This window comes from Lissotriton helveticus, chromosome 3_1 (assembly GCF_964261635.1).
Source record: "Lissotriton helveticus chromosome 3_1, aLisHel1.1, whole genome shotgun sequence".
Classification (NCBI taxonomy): Eukaryota; Metazoa; Chordata; class Amphibia; order Caudata; family Salamandridae; genus Lissotriton; species Lissotriton helveticus.
This window is the reverse complement of record NC_136061.1, coordinates 2,010,352,957-2,010,376,271: the sequence shown is the minus strand read 5'-3', so window position 1 is coordinate 2,010,376,271 and position 23,315 is coordinate 2,010,352,957. Positions and strand designations below refer to the sequence as shown.

At 45.5% G+C, this 23,315-nt stretch overlaps 1 protein-coding gene across 3 annotated transcripts in view; it reads left to right on the top strand.

Annotated features, from left to right (window-relative positions):
• The window catches only part of MCTP2 (multiple C2 and transmembrane domain containing 2), an 895,323-nt gene extending 881,770 nt beyond the window's left edge, over positions 1-13,553 (top strand). For all 3 annotated transcript variants that reach the window (XM_078683148.1, XM_078683146.1, XM_078683147.1), the window contains one exon: positions 11,815-13,553. In XM_078683148.1, the coding sequence (XP_078539274.1) occupies positions 11,815-11,865 (51 nt within the window). In that variant the 3' untranslated portion in view covers positions 11,866-13,553. The remainder of the gene's footprint in view (positions 1-11,814) is intronic.
• Positions 13,554-23,315: the final 9,762 nt, after the last annotated feature.

Sequence of the window (23,315 nt, the reverse complement as noted above, 5' to 3'; positions counted from 1 at the left end):
GACAACTAGACAACATTCACATGCCAACTGACACTGCCCTGCTCCAGTATGTCGATGATCTACTGATCACAGCCCGTTCCGAACGTGATTGCGAGCGAGCGTCACTAACGGTTCTGTATTTCCTGGCCGAGATGGGGCACAAGGTGTCCCCTTCGAAGCTTCAATTCTGTGTCCAGCAAGTGGTATACTTAGGACACTTACTGTCCAAGAGGGGTAGGCAGTTGACACCAGACCGTATCCAGTTAATAGCGAGTCTTCCTCAGCCCAAGACCCAGAAGGAGGTACGTGCTTTTGTCGGCCTCACTTCTTACTGTAGACAATGGATTCCTCAGTATGCATTTCTAGCCAAGCCACTGATACAGTTAACGACACAGGAGGCAGCCGCACCGACTGTCCTCCCTTGGACATCTGAACATACACTGAGTTTCAACGAGTTAAAGAAAGCTTTATGCCAAGCTCCAGTTCTAGCTACACCGAACTACAGTAAGCCTTTTACACTTTTCGTCACAGAACGCGAAGGTACAGCATTATCTGTTCTCACACAAGATCAAGCAGGACAATACAAGCCATGTGCTTATTTTTCGAGCACATTAGATCCTGTAGCCCAGGCTTTGCCTGCGTGCCTCAAGTCAGTTGCAGCCACAGCACTAGCTATCAGACAAAGTGATTCCATAGTTTTAGGACATACCTTGACAGTACAAGTTCCACACTCCGTAGAAGTTCTTTTAAACCGAACACAAACTCAGCACTTGACAATTGCACGTTTAACAGGTTATGAATTGACACTGTTCCAGCCACACATAGAAATCAGACGCTGCAACATTTTAAATCCTGCTACACTGTTACCATCAGTTACTTCGAATCCTGACCCACATGATTGTGTGGAAGTTGTTAACATTACGACAAAGCCAAGACAAGATCTGACAGATATTCCGTTACCAGACCCCGACCTGACACTTTGGGGCCGATTAGGATGGCGGACGGACTTGCGTCCGTCCGCCACCCTTGAGGAGGAGGGAACGTCCGCAGGGGCTGCGGCGTTCCCTCCGTGCTGATTAGGATGTGACCGCCAGGGTGGCGGTCACATCCTCTATATTTAACATTGCGGCGGGTGCAGCTTCAAGCTGCACCCGCCGCAATGTTAAAAAAGCATGTTTTACATTTACATGCACAAAGCGGCCGGCACCGCACGGTGCCTGCTGCTTTGTGCACGCAAATGCAGGGGGGTACCATAGGTACCCCCCATGTGCACCCCCCACCCCCCATTCACCCAGGGGGCCCGCAACGGGCCCCCAAAGTGAATGTCCGTATGCTTTTCCATGGCGGAAAAGCCGCCGTGGAAAAGCATGTATTTACGAACATCCTAATATGGCGGACGGTGTCTCATAGACACCGCCTGCCATGTTATAGCTTTTCCGCCACGGTCGGAAGCCGACCGCGGCGGAAAAGCGGCGGACGGAATTCCAGACCCACCAGCCATCCTAATTTGGCGGTGGGTCTTTGGAGGCTCCGCAGCGGTTTTTCCGCATCCTCCAGGCCGGCGGACACTTCCGCCGGCCCGGAGGATGCGGAAAAACCGCCATCCTAATCGGCCCCTTTATGTGGATGGTTCATGCCTAAGAACAAGTACAGGAGAACTAGTAGCCGCGTATGCAGTGACTACTGACACCGAAGTTATTGAGACACACCGTATTGATACCCTGTCCGCTCAAGCAGCAGAGCTAGTTGCTCTGACACAAGCCTGTATACACGCCAAGAACCTGAAAGTTAATGTTTACACAGATTCACGCTACGCATTTGGAGTCGTACACGACTTTGGAGTGCTCTGGCAGGAGAGAGGTTTCATGACTTCTCATGGAACCAAGATTCAGCATGGTCTCCTTATTCAAGCTCTGTTAGATGTAATACATTTACCGACATCCATTGCTATCATGAAGTGCAAAGCACATACGAAGGTCACTGACATTATTTCCCAGGGTAACGATCTAGCAGATCGCACAGCCAAGCTTACAGCACAGACTCCAGACATTCAAGTTAATCCGACACAGACACATACTCCAGATCCGACTACATGTATGACAGTTAAGGACCCTACTCAAGATGTCATAGATATCCAGTTACATGCTACTCCCGATGAAATCAAGAAATGGTCCGAACAAGGAGGGGTCCAGACAGATCAAGGATGGTTAACGAAGGGTAGAGCCACATGGTTTCTCCCCGACTCTATGGTTCAAGTCATTATTAATACCGCACATAGTCCAGCACATTTAGGAGAAAAAGCTATGTTAGATAGTATCCAGAACATTTGGTTCAACAAGCATTTACGAGCTGCAGCCAAGCAGAAAGTCCGTACCTGTATGATATGTTGTCAGTTCAATCCAGGTAAAAGTGTCCCGGTGGAACAAGGTGGTTTCCAGCCCCCTGACCACCCTTTTGAAGTCCTCCAGATGGATTATATTCAGATGGAGCGATGTCGAGGTTTCAAGTATGTCCTTGTAGTTGTATGCGCTTTGTCCAGGTGGACAGAAGCATATCCAGTCCCAGATTACACAGCCGCGACCACTGCCAAGCAGTTGGTTCGTGAATTCTTCCCTCGTTATGGACTCCCTAGAGTCGTATATTCTGACAACGGCCAGCCATTCTCCTCAGAGTTAATGAAGCATGTTTCCCTTTTGCTAGGGTACCAGTGGAAGTTCCATTGTGTACGCCATCCTGAAGCAGCCGGTCTCGTTGAGAGACATAATCAGACTCTGAAAATCCGTATCGCCAAAGTATGCAAAGAAAAAGGTGTGGACTGGCTAGTAGCTCTACCAGTCGCTTTATTTTATATGCGCATGGTCGCACATTCCAGATCAGGTCTGTCCCCGTATGAGGTCGTATTCGGCCGCCCCCCAAATATGTGGGGTACTCCTAGACCCCGAAGTATTACCGATGTTTCAAGTAATATGCTGACAGATTACCTAGCTTCCTTGATGTCTGCCCTCAACTCATGTCGTTCACAGGTTGCCGCCGCATTTCCAGACAATACCGAGGTGGCACCGCATGAAATCGTTCCAGGATCCATGGTGATGGTCCGCAACTTTGACAGATCAAGTCCGCTGGAGCCTCGTTGGAAAGAGCCCCGACAGGTCCTCCTCACCACCCGTACAGCCGTGAAGTTGGAAGGACGCAAGGGCTGGGTGCACCTTTCTCATGTCAAACTTTTTAATGGATTGAAACCCGTCTTTAAGAACATTTCCCAGGATTCAAAGGATTGCCAGAATATTGTTCTCAAGGACTGTCCCGCAAAAGACATTGTTACAACCCCTCCCCTGTTAGAGAAAACTCCGCAGCAGGAGTATAAACAGAAACTACGGTCTAGTAAATTAAGTCAGTCAGTTTGATTGTCTAAGTCCTCCCCTGGGTGAAACGGTTAGACTGTTTCTGACATGTATAAAATAGACCCCCATAGTGAGAGAGTTAGGCAAAACTCAATCCGATGTATCGTTTTTCTATGTTTCATATTATTTCTCAGCATTATGATTTCCTGCACGAGTTATGCATTTTACCTATGTTTCCCAGTTCTTCATGTAAATAAGTCTGCTAATGCTACAGTAGAGCACACGTTTAGTGATCTGCCCCCTCATGAACTGTCCTACCGCCTCGCTATGCGTAATAACTCATTTATCCGTATGTTACATTACTCACACCAGACCAGCAATGCCACTAATTGTTGGGTATGTGGTCGACTCCCCCCTTTCCAGACACCGAAGGGAGTTCTGCCACTTTTTCCTTATCCATTTTCACATAATGGTTCGTGTGGAGCATGGTCCACGTTAACGTCATCCTCAACAGATATGTCTTTTCTTAACAGTACATGTTTCCCAGACAAGCAAGGTCTTCCCCACAGAACAGGTTTAGATCTAGAAAATGAAGTGTATAATTTAGGTAATTATTCGTCGAATTTTATGGTCTTGAATGTTCAGTCTGATACTACTCCAGACTTACCTGCTATTTCAGTACTACCAGTCAAAGGCGAATTATGTGTCCGAAATAATGGTTCCGTACATGTAGGACATAGTGAATGTACTACTATTGTCAAGTATAGTGACAGTGGGAAATCTATTTTCAAAGCTTCACGTCATTCATATTTTATTTGTGGTCAAACCGCATATGTTCGTCTGCCCCTCGATTGGGAGGGAACCTGTTACATTGCCTTCCTACTGCCACCAGTTTTTCTAGCCCCACCTGATTATCATAGAAATACACATCTAGTACACATTAGACATAGAAGGGAGTCCCCAATTGTCGATTATACTGAAACTACTCTAGAACAATATACCGATTTCAATAAAGGTTTCTTCTTCTTTATAGGACCTATCCAGAATAGTAAGTTAATCCGTAGGTTAACCAGAACCCTTGAAGCTGTAATAAATGAGACTGCCTCTGCTCTAGGTAACTTAACTGAAGAGCAATCTGCTATGAGATTTGTCGTTTTGCAAAATCGTCTCGTCCTTGACGTCATACTGGCCGATAGGGGCGGGGCCTGTAGAGTCATCGGATCTAGTTGCTGCATTTTCATTCCAAATAACGCGCCGTCTGTTTATTCAGCTATAACCAGACTCCATAAAATTGCCCATCTGATACACCAAGATCCAGGCACCTGGACATGGTCCGGTTGGTTCTGGAATATAATTTCCGCATGGGGATGGAAAGTCTTGTCCTTCCTAGGTATTGCAGTAGCGATCCTATTCAGCTGCTGCCTCTGTATACAATGTGGCCCTGCGATTTGCGGCATTTGTGCTACCTCTTGTATTCCTAGTTCCAAGTCCCGTTCTAAATCCCGTTCCAGGATAATTCGAGACGAGCAAATGATACTGTATGAAATGATAGATGGTATCATGAATATTGATGTTTCCTGATGGAAACGTAGTGACAAGGAGGGAATGTGGAAAAGTAAATTTTGCCATGTTCTGTGTCCCTACGTGTCATCCATCATATGTTATGTGTGCATGATTAAATATGCATATGCATTCCCCATGTCCGATTAATGACGCAATTACAGTTGTGTCCACCTCTAGTATGCCAGTTTCCAGTCCTCGTGAATACTACGAATATCAGGCCTATGTAAAGTTACGTTGCCACGTTTCTCAGTGTGCACGTTATTCTATTATAAAGTCCCCGTTTCTAGGCCTCAAAAGGGCCTGGACACTAGATTCAGCTCCTGTCTCCTGAAGCCTCGCTGAGGAGGGATACAGCCCCCACCTGTATCCTCGACCCTTCACTTACTTCCTGCCTCGCAGTGCCCGGTCCAGCCTGGCTCTGCCTCTGAGTCTGCCAAGAGTATGTTATGATTCCACTTATCAGTTCAGCCCTCCTTCTCTGCATTCCTAAGCTACTGAACTGCATCAATAGTTTCCGTCGTTGTCTAGCCTTCACGTCTCCACGTTAGAGAAATACTGCATTTAATGGTCATTTAATATTCTTCATCACGCACTACATGTAGAATAATACATGGTCCAGTCTTAGATTCAAGTTAGCCTTTCCTCTCCTGACTTATAGTTTATATCAACATGTTCTCTAAACATCAGATACTAGATAGGGTTTAGGTACATGTCGCTCCGACTCTCCAGACTTCAGTCTCTGCTCCTAGCACAGAGTTCATAGCCCCCAGCTTCTCCTAGTGATACGTCATTGCCAGTTTGCGCGCACCACTAGGTTAGAGGTCCCGGCACCCCAGGTAGCCCCCTCCATGGTTTCCGCCCCATTCATGACATATCCTGTTACGTCTGCATCACATGTCTATGTATACGCCCAGTTACACCTACTTTTACCCTTATCTTTCGCGACTGCTACGCGTCACACCTACTGCTCCACCCACTGCTACGCCCACTGCAATGTAATGCTATGTGTTTGCGTTATGTATATATGCTCATGTATTGTTATTAAAAGCCAGCGCGCTCATCCCAGATCCAACCCCAGCAGCTGCTGGGCCCTGCCATTCTATTCCCATGCAGGTTGTCCTGTTCCTGTCCTTATGCTGTATTAAACCTGCAAAACTCCCACTACCTCGAATTTTGACTCTTATTTATTGAGCTATCTGTTATGATATATGTCTAGTCAAAAATAGGGTATTATTTATTTATTTACCACAACATAAAACACATTTAACTGAATTTTGAGAGTGACTTAACATAGAGTAGATGTGTCAGTTCTAACCTTCATTTGTTATTGTTGTCACTGGCTATTGCATGTATTTTATTCTGATTATAGGAGATTTTATGAAGTTAGTAGTTATTAAAACAATGTTGAGGAAAGGAGGAGTTGGTGGTGTATGATCCTGATACAAAGACCCAGTAAAAATATTTTGTTCTATACTTAAAAAATGTATTTTATAGTTTTATATATCGCGAACTACACCCGAAGATATCGGGTATCAGATTGCTTTACATAGCACCAGTTTTGTTACATGAGGACACATTCATTTTTTAGGCCCAGGGAGATTAAGGGCCAGATGTAGGTGGCAAAATACTGGTTGGTAACGCCGAAATTCGGTAAATGTCAGTGTTACCGACCGGTATTTAGCCATTCCTAATGTAGGTAAGGAATCGGTAAATAAGGAATCGGTAAATACCGATTGCTTAATACCGATTCCTTATTGCTCTTCCATTTACGGAATCGGTAATACTGATTCCTTAAATGCAATGTAGGAAGCACATTAACGAGTGCTTTTGAGCATTAAGGAATCGCTAATTACCACCAACTTCAAGTTGGTGGTAATTAGTGATTTCCTTTCAAAAAGCACTGTTTTGCTTTTTGAAATGTGCCATGTGGCACACATCCATGCCCTTAGGGCATGTATGTGCGCCACATGTGCACACATACATATTTCAGGGGTGCAACAGGGTGTCCTCTGGACACCCTGGCACCCTTGAACTACCTCCCGGTATTACAGATTCGGTAATACTGATTCACTAATACTGAATGTCTTCACATTCATTCCTATGGGCTTCCAAGCCCATGAAAATGAATGGGTAGGTATTCCTTATTACTGAATCTTAACTACTCATTCGGTAATAAGGAATATAAGGATTCAGTATTTTTTACCGAATCTTTACCTACACAGGAAATACCGATTTCTTAATAGCGAATCGGTAAAATTCGATATTAAGAAATCGGTATTTCTGATTTGCCTACATCTGGCCCAAAGTGATTTGCCCAGAATCACAGTATGTTGAGTGTCGTTGTGGAGACTCAAACCCGATTTCCCAGCTTCGACGTCAACCGCTCTAGCCGTAAGGCTACATCCTCTCCCCTTTAAAAGCCATACCTGTTTTTCAGATGTGTGAAAGATTTACGGCCAGATTCATCAACGTAAAATCGGTTCGCAAAGGGCCAAATTCTGATAATCTGGCCCCTTGCGAGCGCAATTTTTGCATTTGGGATCCATCATCCCAAATGCAAAAATCGCTATTATAGAATTCGCAATTTTGCGAGGAATTGCATTTAAGGAATCTCTATTTGAGATTCCTTAAATGCAATTCATGAAACATTTAAAAATTGCGAATTCGCAATTTTGGGCCGCTATTTACCGCGAAGTCAAACCTCGTGGTAAATAGCGGAAACTTAGAAAAATGCACTTAAGTGCATTTTTCTAAGTTGTATGTTACACACACACATGTCCTTGGGACATGTGTGTGTGTAACACCAGCGTCCAATATCATTTCAGGGGTGCAACAGGGTGTCCTTTGGACACCCCTGCACCCTTGAAATCGCAAACTCAAAATGCGAATCGCTAATAGCGATTCGCACATTAATGCCCATATGAATGAATGGTGAGTTATTCCTTATTTGCGATTAGCAATTAGCTAATCGCAAATAAGGAAGCTGTAGGAATCGCAAAATAAATTGCGATTTGTACATGAATCCCGTTTTGCGAGTCTGTAATAGCGATTCCTTAATAATTGCTATTACAGACTCGCAAAACGGGACTTTGATGAATCTAGGGGTTAGAGACACAGCAAGGGTGTATGAATCATTTACTACTGATGTATTAATCCCATTGTCAATTTGTCCTTCAAGAATTTGGGAATCATTTAAGTTTTGGCAGTGTGATAGAGCCAAACCACTGCAAACCATTTGCTGTCCTGCCAGCAACACCCTTGGTTTCCTCAACTATTACAGGTATGCGGAAACTACTATGTTTCTTACTTTGTGGCATCAGCTGGCTCCGCCATTAAAATGTTGAGAGGTGGGCCATCGGCGAAATGGCTGCCAGTCAGTATACATCAGAAGGCTCATCCTATTAAAAACGGGGCTTTTGATGTTCATTTTTCTGCCTATGTGAGCCATGGTGGTGCTGGGCAAGAGAAAGCAGAAAACTCCATGCTTTTCAGACATTTCATTTTTTGGGTCTGAAAAATAAATACATTGTATTATGTTTTTCCTTGTCAGTAAAAACAATTTCAGCAAAGATTCTTTGCTATAAAAAACACTTGATTTACTGCAGCTGCACTGGTGTAGATGAAGACTAAGATGGTGAATTTGTTTGACAGCGTACTTCCCAAACACTCACAATGGAAGTCTCCAGGTTGTAATGTGGGACATTTATCCTCACTGCCCTCCCAGTCATCAGGACAGCCCCATTGAAAATTGTTCTTAATAAAGCTGCAAGACTTATTACAAGTATTAGGAAATGTGAGCATATCACCCCTATGCTAATTGAACTCAAATGACTCTCTCCATGCCTTCAGTACTTTTACAGTACTTTTAGATCTTCCTCTTTCATTTTCAAAGCTGTGAAACACTTCACATGATCTAGAAAAAACTTAAAACTTTCAGGCAGACGCGGACACCTTTTCTGGGGATAAGACTTTTCTGTTGGTTATCTAAATTGGAACCCAGAGATTTGGCAACTTAAAACATAAGGCCTGCAAAATCCCATCATTTATCATTGGGAAATTCCATGAAAGTGTTACTTAATAACACTTTTGCGAAAAAGTGTGCACATTGTGTAAAAATAAAAAAAAGTCTTGCAAGATACCGGCACGAGACTAGTTCAAGCGGAAAATGTCTCTCTGTGAGACAGTTTCTGTGCAAACCAGTCTTTAACTGAAAAATCACAAGACTTTTTATTTTGCACAAGATGCACCCTTGAATAAAAAGTTATGCGAAATTGCATTATCCAAAATGTTGCCTATTTCGAAATTTGCATAGTGCAATATTTCAGAATTTTTCAAATTTCACAAGTGTATTTAGAATTTCAGCGAGGCCCACTCAAAGCAAAAAATACATTTCAATTTTTTGCTGCACTTTTTTTCAGGTTCGAGCTAACTATCAGGAATCGAGTATTGTTCTGATTCAATTTCAGTTTCATCTTTTGGAATAGAATTCTTTTATGTCATTAGTAGGGGGGTGCTGTTAATATTCCTTATATCAGTATATAGGTTTTCTACATCTTAATGGAAAGAGAGGTCTAGTTTATCTAGGAAGCCCCAAAGAGGTTTTAGGTGTAACTTAAATAAGGTGAGGATCGTTTTCGATCTTTTCGAGACCGTGAAGAGTGTTGTTACAGATCGCCCGGAAGGAGTGTTTTATTTTTTTTATCTAGCCATAATCTTGATGATATGATGAGAGCAGTGCTTAATTTGTAAAATAGTAAGTGCTGGTACCAAAAGGTTTTCTCAAAAGCCCGCAGCTAGCGAAAGTCAGTAAGTCTGCCTGACTGTGGCCAGGATTTACGAGACCAACCGCATTCTATTATAGCCTTATAGCCCGCCGTAGAGGGCTATACCGGCTATTAAAGGCCCCCTCCAGCGTTAAAGGCCCCGAGCCGAAGGCGAGGGCCTTTAACAAGGGAGAGGGACTTTAATAGCGGTATAGCCCATCTACGAAGGGCTATAAGGCTATTAGAACATTCTGTCACTAGAGGACAGAATGTTCTAACAAAAAAAACAAAGCCTTTTGGGAGCATGAGGGGATTGGAATCCCCTCAGGTTCCCTGCAGCCTTTGTTCACAGCCAGAGCTGTGAACAAAGAAGCATTGGAATGTTGGTGCTCCAGGCTTATACCAGCCATTATAAGCCCAGAGCACTCCATTGTTTTCAATGGAGCTCCTAACATTTCAATGTTCTAAAAGGCCTTGCTTGTGTCAGATCATAAGGGTCAGAGGCATAAACTGGCCGTCCAATCTCACATTACTCACGGCTGCAGCCAACACCTCGACGCACATGGATGAAGGCCATGCACGTCGTCTTGTTTCTTGCCTGTGAGGGGTTAGACACACCCAAGCCTAGCCTAGTGGCCAATCAAACACTGCATGCAGCAGTAAGCTATGTGTGGTGCCGGTTTGCTGCCCATGGAGGGTTGGACGCAGGGTTTGTAGCCAACCCAACGACAGACGTGCATGTTGCGGGATTGGCTTTATGTAAGGTAGTAAAATATTACTTTATGTTTAATAAATAAAAAAGTAAAAACTCCCTCAGTGCCAATGTAACATTTTAAACAAAAAAAAACACTTGACCACAACTCGCGCTCTCGTCATGCACAGCTGATTACCTCACATATATTACATGTACAATATCATCACTGCAACATTTGTAATGACATCATTGAAGGCAAGACTGCAAGGTGGGGGCACGAGATATAGCCCCCATGAGGCACAAGTTATAGTTACTTGGGATAACTATAACTAGTGAGTCCGTTTTTTATTTTATTTTAAAACGTCACGTTGTCACTGAAATTTTCACCTAATATAATGTCACTTTAATCTTTGTTTTTTTCAGTGAATATATATTTAGATAAACACACGCATATATGTATATTTATATAATGTAGTTGAGCTCTATATTTACCATTTGAATGATCTACCTTTGTCTAGAACACTGGTTATGTCTTATTTCGTTGCATGTCAATGCTAAAAGTGTTTGCACATGTTATGTTATGTTACACGTTCTTATAGAGCGCGCGGCTGCCCCAGAAAAGGGGCGTCCCGGCCCTTACACGGTAACATGAGACTACAATTAAAGACATTTCAGTAAAAATAAACAGACCTGTTTTAGGGTTCTCTGGTAATACTTGTAATGAATTTTAAATCATTTTGCTGCTTTGGTGAGAGCCGGCATGTGTGTAGTATTTCAGCAGTCTGCAAGATTGACACACATAAACCGAGGTACGCCATGGAGATGCTGATTGAAAGAACACCACTTTGTGTTGGATTCCTTACATGCCTTCTGGGAATCCTTTTCAGCAGCACACTCGACAATTTGGCCCTTGGGATTACACCAGTGCTCTACATTTTTCACTGATGTTTAAGTCATTATCATGGTAACAGAGTTCCCTACAGGCAAATTGCTTTGCTCTGTTTGAATGTGGGAAATATGTCCTCGTAAAATGGTTCAGCTCCCCGTTTTTTTTCTTTCCTTCAAATGCATTTCTTTTATTTTGAGTCCAATGTTTTTAGAGGGGACTGTTCGTTGCAACTGGTTTCCCAAATGGGTTTCACTTGCTGCACGCATCCCGACGACTTCCTATTCCCTTTTATGAGCAGGTTAATAACCGCGAACAGACACCCATCCACAGTGCTGAAATCAGGTAGAAATCCCATGCATCTCATTAGAAAAATCTGCTTTTAATATTTTTGTTTCAAGAAATGATGCATGGCTTCTCAAACCTTTCCTGCAATTAATCCCCCACGTTCCCGTGTTTAGAGAATGATTCATTACTTTTGAACCTTCCGTGGTTTCCCTCAAGCGCTGTCCTTCGGGAGCCATTAACACACACTGGAGTGAGCTGGAGTTACCTAACAGTGAACGTCATGTCTGTTTGTTTTTACAGGTGCAGTATGCGGAATTGAAACCCCTAAGGAAGAAGAGGACTACTCTTTAGGCACGAGGCAGGCGCTTGAGAAGAAATGCCCTGCCTCTTTCTGTTCTTCACCAGTCAGCACTAATCACTGTCATGGGAGCCCAGTTTGGTTCGGCTGGAAACTTACTGCTGGCTTTTCTGACGCGGCCCTACTGAAAGTTGCCTTTTCCATCTGTGGAGGAACAGCCTCCAGGAAAAGCTGGAATTCAGAGAATGGCTTGGTGGGCCTATGTCTGAGAAAGCATATCTCTTCAACAAGCTTGATAATGTAATCCCCAGCTTGCACCGCGGCAAAGCATACTTATCAACAATGGAGTGGATGGAAAAGCTTCTCTGAGGCGATACGGCCTGCACATTGGAATACCGCCAGCAGATTCGCCATCTTAGTTGAGTCAGTGGCAGTGCCAATGCTGCAAGAGTCCGAGGGCTCCTTGTACATTCAAACATTGAAAGTTAGTGATTGATGAAAACCTGCAAATGCTCAAGCAGTGCATTCATTTCCAGATACAGGTGGATACAAGTCTATGCACAAACATATTTTCTTAACTCCTTTACTTGTACAATTTCTGCCTCCTGTGACCTAGAAAAGTGGATCATTGCTTGTGCTTAAAGCCAAAGATTTACCAACACTACAGTGCTAGAAGTGGCATCCAGCCTTAAAAGTAATTGCACAACGGCCCTGTGCTGCTGTAACATATCCATAAAAAAGTTTGTGAAGAATGTATTTAAATATATTTTTTTACTAAATAGATTTTATTAAGAGTAATGCCCAGTAATAGAGTTAACATGGATTTTCGCATTCCAGTCACACTTCTGAAATATCTATTTAAGACATAGAAATTCCAAAGGCACATCATTTTATCTTTTTTTTGGTGTATCATCCTTGTCTGTCTAAAGTCAAATTAATTGTCTGCTAAATGTGGTACAGTACCTGTCTTCTATCTCCATAACCAGAGGTGACATGTCTTGAAATCTCTTTATGCTTAATGTTAAAATAAAAAGATGCAAATAAATGTGGCATTGATTGTGGGCTGCAGTTTTTCGAATGTTTCTTAAAACTGTATGGGGAGAGTTAAATGTGTAGGATATGGCACATATAAAGGATGTGTGTAAATACAGTTTTACTTTTTTCATGTGCATTCTTATTTTATCTTGGTAAAGTGGATAATTTAGTGAAGCAATGATGTCTCCCACGAATGCACTTTTCCAGCAGATAACATTTCAAAATGGGTGGGTGATGTGAATCGATGCTGAGGGTCTTTAGACAGCAAGAATGTTAACTGGTAGGAAAATCACCCTTTTGAGAATATTGCTTTTATAAATGCGATTTATCAAATCATGATTTTGATCTGTGTTAAATCAATTGCTGTTTTTTAAAAGGACATTCCGAATATCGGGCTAAAAAATGAAATTATGTGATGAGCTAGTGATTCAGAATTGCATTATCTTGCAAAGGTTTTTGTAATGGAGTTTTTCTCTGTTTACGAAGAATTTTACTGCACCTTTTGATAGCTGTTCTTCTGAAATGTTTTGTATGAATATCATAAAAGCTTGCTACTATAAGTGCAATACAGTGCCAAACTGATCATCATTAGAATTGCTAATGCCACATGTATGTATTAAGGTAAGAAGTTTTTACTTTGTTAATGCAAGAGGAGTGTTCATTGTTTGTCTATCTTTGTACTTACTATTAAAGTAACACATTTGTACAACGGACTACAATTATTTTTGTCATACCTGTATGGTAAAATTCTTAGTTTACATGGCTTTATTTAATAATGTATCAAGTTGATTAACATTCTCTCGGGCATATTTATTACATTTTAATGTAATTACAAATTGTAGCTGATGGTAAACCTTTATCTCTGTCCTACACACAGTGATTTTGGAAAATTAAAGGTAAGAGTGCAGAAAAGTAACCAATCAAGTTAAAATATTCGGCTCCCTTAGGCACACCATATTAAAATAATGTGTCTTATTTACAACTATTTAATGTTATGATATTTTTATCAATCGAGAAATAGAGATGTTGTTATTCTTTTGTGACAGTTCAGAACTGGTAGACGTTCCCTGACTACTCTTAACACAAACAACCCAAGATAATCTCCAAATGTGTCCTGGCTTACTCACTACACTTATTCTGTCTGTCTGCTTGTTTCTAACTTCCTTCAGAAAAAAAGAGGGCAGATGAACAATTGACTGCCATACAGTTACCACATAATTAATACCAGTATTCAAATTCTGTGCAGTTACCTTTTAAAATATATTGTGTTTTGGATGTTCCAGCATAAGCTATAATTGCTGGACTTTTAATATTAGTGTATTGATGAAAAAAACTACTAGACATGTTTTTTTAGCAATAGAACCAGAAATGAGAACTCAGGTTAGTTCAATGAAGCACCCATGGTCCATTCACAAAGTAGTATCAATCTGGTGGTACTTGATGATGATTCACAAATCGTCCATTCATCCCATTTTGCCCTTCAGTAGTAGAGGGTCTAGTAAAGGTAGTCCCTGATGGGTAATAGTTGGGCAGACTGGTAACTCCTAGTCAATCCTCTCCTGCACCTGCACATTGCTGCTCACTCTCTCTAGGGAAAGGGCTGAACAAATCAGACTCTCCCTATACTACTTTCCTATTTACCAAGGGTTACAGGTTCAGAAAGCCAATTCTATGTGGGGCAGCAGATGGGGATATTTTACCCTCCCTCTATTCTGCTCCTTCCACAGGCTGTTGTTCAGTGGACTAATGCATCCACTCCAGGTATCAGTGTTTTACCTCATAGTCAAAGATTCGAATCCCAGTGGGCCCACTTAGGCTTTTATCCTTCTGAGGTCGTTAAATTGAGTACCTCTGAGGTGGGTAGCAATAAACATCCGTTTTTTAGCTCCAAGATGCCCTAAGTGTTGTGCTGCAGAAATACACGGTATGTTATGGTATGGTATGTTACAGAAGACCCAGAAAACTTGCTTTCTGTGGCTGCCAAGACCAGAATGTACCTGTGTCTGCCTGCACATACCACACTTCACCACTCACCATTGAAGGCCTGGTGTACTGCACACTTGTTCCATTATTACTCCTAAGAGACCCAGATAGTCCGAAACTGTTGAAGGCGAGACTGTTAGAAGTGAGTGACCCATACAGTAGCATCTCCGCCCTCATTCTTGCTCATCCTGGCAAACTGCTCTAGCCTCAGCGTGCATGAAACCAGTAAGTGACTTCTAAGGACCTGATTTAAACTTTGGAGCAGAGTATACTCTGTCACAACGGAGCCGTATTTGGAGTGGGGTGGAACTTCAAGAGGTAGACTGTGTAGACTACTCTATTGCTGCCACTAAAATTGCACCTTCAATAGAGTAAGGGCCGTCAGAAGTTTGGCCATGTGTTCACCCACCCTTTTTAGAGTGGGCGAACACTTTGCCAGTGTTCACTGTTATTACCACCAACTAAAATCTGCAGGAAGCGGCAGTGAAAACTGTAAAATGACCCGAAAACCCCCATGGCGAGAGGGCCATGTTTATTTTTTTAATTTTCAAAAACAAAATCCTGCTTTGGGATTTTGTTTTTCAAAATAAAAATAAAACCATTCGAAATTTGTCATATGGCTCAGTCGTGCTGAAGGAACGGGTGCATCAAACATTTAATGCATTTACACAAAGTCGTGTAATGGTGATTCCAGTAAACGCAATAGATGTCTGCTTGGCTGGCGGACTCTTCTAAATTTGCGTGGCAGAGCACCCTCACCATGGTGGGAGTAAAGTACTCCGCCATGGGGACAGTACTCAAACTGTCTGCCAAACTCCAAATGAGGCCCTTCGTCCTGAAAATATATAAAGTGGCAGAGTAAATTATGAGAATTGAGACATTGGGCCTTTGTGAGGAAAATGAGCCTGGGCTATATGTGCTAAAGCATGGTACTACAACTGCGCCTGCACTTTTGACAAACAGTCTGGCCGAATAAAGCAGAAAGAAAGTGCTGCAGGACACATATGAGGAGGGCAAGAGTACAGTAATACAGAAAATTTAAATAAATGGCTGTAGGTAGGAACATGCAGTAGACGAGACTTCAGGAAAAGGAACTGGAACAAATAATAAAGAAAGGGTTGAAAAGAGCATTTGAAGATGGCAAATATAGCAAGAGTTTAAATCAAAGGGGAAAGCATGTTAATCTAAATATGATAATGCAAGGCGAGGGTAAGTCCTCCTCAGACTTGAAGTTGGGTATTGGTGATGTGGCAATGGAAAGTGTTTCAGAAAGCAAATAACAAGTTGGCTAGAGGCTGAACTGACATATCCATGGAAAATAAATGATGATAGCGGAAGCCCTGTGAGATAGCTGGTCTGTCTCTTCTGCTTCTCCTAGCAAGTTTCAAGGTTTTGCATCAGAGATTTGTATTTCTAAGAAGGAGCAACGGAATTTCAGGACAGTACATAGTCTTTTCTTCCAGGGGAGTAATTCAGTAAACAATTAGAGCAGTAAAATATGTTCAGAAAGCTATGTAACCTTTGATGTGGCTGCTTGTCTGTTGGAGGGTTGGCGAAAGGTAGCGTTATTGACTATAGCAGACGCTAACTCTGCATTCTGGTTGTTGACAGGTAAAGTGATTACGAGCTGCATTATTTTGCTTTAAACAAGTTCTGTTGTGACCAGCAGCTCATTGTGGATGTTTCATCTCCTGTGCCGTAGTCAAGCCTTTTCACATTGTTTACGATGGGAGAGTACAAGAGACAATTGACTAACAGGCATCACTAGTTACTTAGATTACTTTACAATTGTGGAGAAAGAAGGATCCAAGATAAGTCATTGCCTGAATTTGTAAGGGATTCAAGTGGATATGGTTAAGTAGAGTTCATGTGTTGTAGCAGCTGAGCTGGAGGGTTTCAAGGCAAAAGATAGATTGAGTATGTTATACATAAAAGTCCATCATCTCTGCCTGTATCTTTCTCTCACCTTCGTCTTTCTATCCTGCTGTCTTGGATGATTATGCAGATAACTGTCGATGTATTGGGTTGTTACTTGACCTTCGATGTTTACGGCTGTTGTTATTCATCCGACAATACGGAGGGGGCTCCTCCCTTGATTGACACTGGATTAGTGCCACTGCTCCCAACTAATCGTTTCAGTTTAGTTTCCGTCCTCTACTGAGGGTTTTTTTTGGGGGGTGTTGTACTTACGGGCGACAGATGCTTCCTGTTATGAAGTGTAGGGTGGGGGGTGTTGGGGAGGTTGGGAGGGGGGGGCCGTAGTCTCCCCGGTGGTTAATGGTTCTACCCGCCTATGGGCTGTTTTTAAGGTTGGTATTGTGCAGCCGCTTTTCGGCTTACATAGCTGCCGCTCACGAGCGGCTGGTAGCAGCTCGTCCTACTACTGTTCTAAGGTGGACACGCTCTGTCCGACATGCACTTATGGCACACCGATGCTCTGGCAACCCTGGGTCCCCCTTTGGCCATCAAAGGAGCGGTCCTCCTTGCCCGTTCCTCGTCAGCGGGCTGCCGCCCCTCCCTTCCTTATGTCCCTCCGATGCCCCGGACGCTTGGGCTCTGTAGATCTGCGCTGCGCACCCTGTTTCCTGGTCCCAGAGCAATGTGCTGAGTCCTACCCCTGCGGCGCACTCCCCTGCTACCCCCGCGCTATCCCACGTCCCTACCTCCCCACCTCCCCCAATGGCGTACTCTCTGAATAGGCCCCTCCACGTTCTTTCCTGGAACGTCAATGGTCTCCTTGACCGCATCAAGCGCACGGCGGTCCTCCGAGCGGCGCATCGCCTCTTAGCGGATGTACTCCTTCTCCAAGAGACCCACCTCTTAGGGCACCCAATGTCACTTCCTAGCTCGCTACGGATTCGCGACGGTCTGGCATTCTGGCTTCCAGCGCGGGTCCCGTGGGGCAGCGATTCTGCTTCGGAGAGGTCTCCTCTTCACCCTGACTAAAGCCTATAACGTACTGCAGGGGCGATATGTCGCGGTCTCGGGCGTAATGGAAGGTTGCCCTCTGAACATCCTGAATGTCTATGTCCCACCCGCCCTCCAGGCCCCGACGCTGCGCTCCCTCATGCATATCCTCTCTGATTTCCCACCCGGCCTCACAATGGTTGGCGGCGACTTCAACGCTGTAATGCAGCCGGGACGGGACACGTCAGGTCCCCCTTCAGCGACCCGTTCCTCATCCGCGGCGGCCCTCTCGAGTTGGGCGTCCGCCCTGGGGCTCTGCGATGCCTGGTGGGTGTGGAACCCTCGTCAGACACAATACACTCATACTTCGGCCTCCCACCACAACCACTCCTGTATAGACCTTCTCCTGCTCCCGGCCACGGACTGCCAATTGATCTCCGGAGTGACTATGTTGCCAAGAGGGCTGTCGGATCATTCCCCGGTTTCCCTTCGCATGGGCTCTACCCCGGGGAGACCGTGTGCGGTGTGGCGCCTCAATGCCTGGTTCTTACAAGATCAGGCTCTGGTGGAGGAACTGGGGCAGGAACTTACCCATTATTTCGCCACCAATGAGGGTTCCGTCCCGTCGCCGGGGACCCTATGGGAGGCCGGTAAAGCAGTGATCCGTGGAGTGGCGAGGGGACTGGTCCACGCCAAGCGAGTGGATCGGCTGACCCGGCTTGCGGACTTGGAGTCCCGAGCAGCCCAGCTCGAGGCTGAACTGGCTGCGAGCAGTCGAGAGGATCCCACCCGGCAATTAGCACTGAACCGAGAGGAGATTCGCCAGGTCTCGCTCGACTCGGCCCAGCAGCTGTGGCGCTCGTCGGTAGCGCGAATCTATGGCTGGGGTGATAAAAATGGTAAACTCCTTCACAACCTGGTGTCCTACCCTAGGATCCACCGCGTCATTCCGGAGATTCGTGCACCGGACGGCACCCTCCGGATGACTTCCGGGGCCGCTGCGGGAACCTTTGCCGATTTTTACACTCGCCTTTACGCAGTGCGCCCTCCAGAGGCGCTTTTAACCACCCTCCTGGACGGAGCTGGCGTCCGCTTGTCCTCCCTCGCTCCGGAGGATGCAGAATCCTTGGAACGGCCCTTCGCGCAAGAGGAAGTCTTGGAGGCTATCCCTCTTCTGAACCGGGGGAAAACGCCTGGCCCAGACGGATTCCCTCAGGAGTTTTACGCGGCCTTCAGAGATACTCTGGCCCCCCAGCTGCTGCATCTCTTCCACCATGTGATAGAGAAGGGTGCCTTCCCCTCCGAGTCGGACCTGGTCACGATTGTGGTCATTCCTAAGACCCACCCGTCCTCGGTGAACTGTGCGGACTTCCGCCCCATCTCACTCATCAATACCGAAATCAAGCTCTTCGCCACAATACTGGCCCAGAGGCTTAAGCCCTTCCTACAAGGCCTTGTCCTTCTGGACCAATGTGGCTCCATGCCGGCCAGAGGTACCAGTCACTGTATCCGCCGCCTTCATCTGGCCTTGGCCCAACGATCCCGCCTGTCTCCTTATCTGGCCCTCCTTTTTCTCGACTTCGAGAAAGCCTTTGATACAGTGGGCTGGGAGTATCTACAGGACGTGCTGAGGGAAATGGGCTTTGGCCCGCGGTTCCGCAGCTATATTGGTGTCTTCTATGCGAACCCCAGGGCCCGAGTACTGGTCAACGGGACGCTTTCACAGGCGTTCCCGATTCGTAGAGGGACGCGCCAGGGGTGTCCCCTATCTCCACTTCTATTCGCGCTAGCGATGGAGCCCCTGGCGACGCTCATCCTGCATGATCGCCTCATCCGGGGGTGGGCCTGGAATGAGAGTCACATAGATAAGATCGCCCTCTACGCAGACGATGTGCTTCTGTACTTGGCAGACCCGGCGAACTCATGTCCCAGATGTCTGCAACTCCTCCTGGACTTCAAGGGAGTCTCCGTCCTCCGACTTAATGCGGCCATGTCCACCCTGGTCCCATTGCACCCCTCCCGGAAATGTTTCGACTGGCAGTCGTCCATCTCTCTTCGTCACCACTCGGTCAAATATCTGGGGATATGGGTGACTCTCCTGCCGGAGTTGGAATGGGCACTGAACATCGCGCTCCTGGTGACACGGATGAGATCGGACTTGAAGAAATGGCACTCCCTTCCCCTTAATCCCTTGGGGCGGAGCGCACTGTTTGAAACGATGATTCTTCCCCGTTTCCTTTATACCCTACAGAACACTTCCATTCCACTCCCCCGTGCCTGGTTTCGGGAGCTAGATGGAACCCTATCCAGGTTCCTCTGGGGCGGCGGGCGACCGCGGATTTCCCTTGCACACAGCCGCATCCCACCATACGACGGAGGCCTAGGGGTGACTCATCTCTGTTATGTTATGTTACAATGTTTTTGTATAGCGCAAATCACCACTGGTCTCTAAGCGCTTTCACACAAAAAGTACATAACCTGCTACAGTCCAAGACGCCATTCCGCCATCAAACCCCATTAGGGTATTAATGTTATCTTTTTAAACAAATGAGTCTTTAGATTCTTTCTGAAAGAAGGTAATATCGAGTCTCCCTGCAAGGTTGCAGGCAGCTCGTTCCAGATTTGCGGAAGGAGTACCGACAGAGCTCTGCCACCTTTAGATTTGAGCTTAAATCTAGGTTGGATCAATTAGCAGGCTTTGCCAGAGCGCAGAGCTCTACCCGGAATGTACTTCCTCAAGCGCTCTTTGATATCATTAGGAGCCTTTCCAAAAATGGCTTTGTGGGCCATACAAAGACATTTGAACTGCACTCTAAATTTAATAGGCAGCCAGTGCAGTTTCAAAAGAAGGGGGGTTGCATGAGAGCTCCTCTGCAGGGAATAGATCAACCTGGCCGCATCATTCTGCACAACCTGCAGTTTCCTCAGGAGTTTCTGCGGGAGGCCTAGATACAGAGCGTTACCATAGTCCGGCCGAGAGATGACAGTGGTGATTACTATGGATTGCAATGTAGAGGCAGACAGAATGGGTACCAGCTTCCGGAGTTGCCTGAGCACTCCCACGCAGGAACCTACCACCGCCGAGACTTGGGGGGCCATAGATAGATCTGCGTCAATCTTCAGGCCTAGACTTTTTACCACTCTTCCGGGAGTTGGCGTTATCCCTAATTCTGAAGGCCAGAACAGCTCACACCAAGGATTTTCTTGATTGGTAATAACCAGCACCTCCGTTTTCTCAGCATTAACTTTCAGAAGGTTGCTTGTCATCCAATTTACAGTGAATCTAAGCTAACCCTGGGCGTCCGAATCGGCTACGCCCACGGAGTAGGCGTAGTGTTGCCTTCTACGCATTTTGCGTAGACAGCATAGCCGGCAACACTACGCCCACTCCGTGTGCGTAGCCAAGTCGGCCGCCACCCGCCTCCCTCCCGCCCTCCCCTAGATACATTATTTAAGCAATTACCCTGAATAAAACAACTTTAAAGCACTTACCTTGTCCGGGGCTCGTCCGGGGCTCGTCCGGGGCTCCCTCTTTGAATAGCGTCCTTTCCTGGATACCAATGCGCATGCGCGGCCCTCTCAGCGTAGCTCCGCGGAGCCCCACTACGCCCACTACGCCCACCCTTAATCTAAGCAAGTTCTTTACTGATTCCTGTGCCTCCTTAGAATTCTCCAACTAAACCAGCAGTTGGGTATCGTCGGCATAGTTAAAGACTTGGCAATTCCTATGCGTTAACTCCTCCACAAGAGATTGAAGATAGATGTTGAATAACAGGGGAGATAGTGCAGACCCCTGGGGGACACCCCAGGTCACAGTACTAGCCTCGGATAATTGGTCTCCCAGCTGCACTCTTTGGGTCCCGCCAGTGAGGAAGGACTTAAGCCACTTAAATGCTTGTCCTGTTATTCCCAGCTTCGCGATACGGTCAAGCAGAGTTGTATGGCTGACCATATCAAACGCTGCTGACAAATCCAATAGAATCAGGGCACAAGGCTGTTTATTGTCTGCCCTGATTCTCAGATCGTCAGCAACCGTGGCCATGACCAATTCCGTGCTATGCTGTGATCGGAAGCCCGCCTGCCTTGGGTGAAGTAGGCCATGTTCCTCCAGGTAGCCAGCCAGCGTTTTCAGGACTTGTTTTTCCAAGATCTTTCCTACGAATGGAAGTTGAGAAATAGGCCTGTAGTTCTTTAGAGCCTTAATATCTGCTCCTGCTTTCTTCAGGAGGGGGATGACCCTGGCTTCCTTCAAATTCGCTGGGAGATGTCCAGACTCTAGTAACCTATTTAATAAACTCAACAGCTGTCTTTCCAAGGCCATTTGACATATTCTGGGGGGGCACGGATCCATACTCGATCCTGATTTAATTTGGCAGGCAATAGCTGCCAAACTCCCTACATCCAAGCAGGGGATGCTGTCCAGATTCCAGGTCAACTCCTGAGAAATAGGGGCAGCTAGGAAAGAAGGATCCGCTGAAGTTTTTGTGATGTCCCTGATGATATCTTGTACTTTCTGGAGGAAGAAACTCTGGAAGGTGTCACAGTCCAGGCGATCATTTACTGGGGCTTTACTATCCAGCTGCGTTAGTTCCCTGAGAATAGCAAATATCTCCTTTTGCTTGTTTCCTGCACGTCCGATTCTGTCTTCATAAAATGTTGCCTTCCTCAGCAGTATATCAACCTTGTATTCTGACAGAAGTGCTTTATAAGTTTTAGACTCTGCCTGGCTATAATTGAGTCTCCACCTCCGCTCCGCTTGCCGGAGAACTTGTTTTTTTCCTCTTAGTGAAGCATCAAACCAAGGGGCTCCCTTCCCTTTTTCTCTGGTCCTCTCCATTCGCTCAGGGACCAGAGTATCCAGGGCAGCGCGAATCCAGGCCATAAGGGCTGTAGTGTCTGAGTCTAAATTTCCCTCGCTCCTCTCTAACGGTGGAAAGGAGAGAAGCGTAGAAATCAGAGAGTCAGCTTCCACCTTCTTCCAGGCTCGAACATTTCTCCAAAGTGGATCAGCTATTGCTGGTGAGATGTCGCACAGAACCTAGCACTTAATCAAGGAGTGGTCTGACCATATGCATGGGCTAACGTCGGTTATCTCTGCCCGGGGTATAGAAGACCAAATCGGGTCCAAAGTGTGGCCCTTAATGTGTGTGGGGCCAACCACTAGTTGTCGCAGGTTAAGCAAAGTTAAGTTAGTATCAAACTCTGCCGCTATAGGGTCTCTGTGTACCTTATCCCAATGATAATTGAAGTCCCCTACCACCAACAGAGACTTGTATCTGGATCCCAAATCAGTTAAGAACTCCAAAAAGGTATCATTAAAGTCTGCGGAACTCTTTGGTGGGCGGTATACTACCACCATCAATACAGGAGGATTTCAATAGGATTTTTATACCCAATAGCTCAGCGCTATCACAGTTTTCAGCGACAACCTGCGTCACCATGAGAGTTTTTTTGAAAATAATTCCGACTCTACTATCTCGCCACCAAACTGATAGTTATCCACGACTGGTATGCTGACGGCTGGTCCGACCCGGCATACCGGGTGGAATTGGAAGAGACGGACTTCCCTCAGATCCAA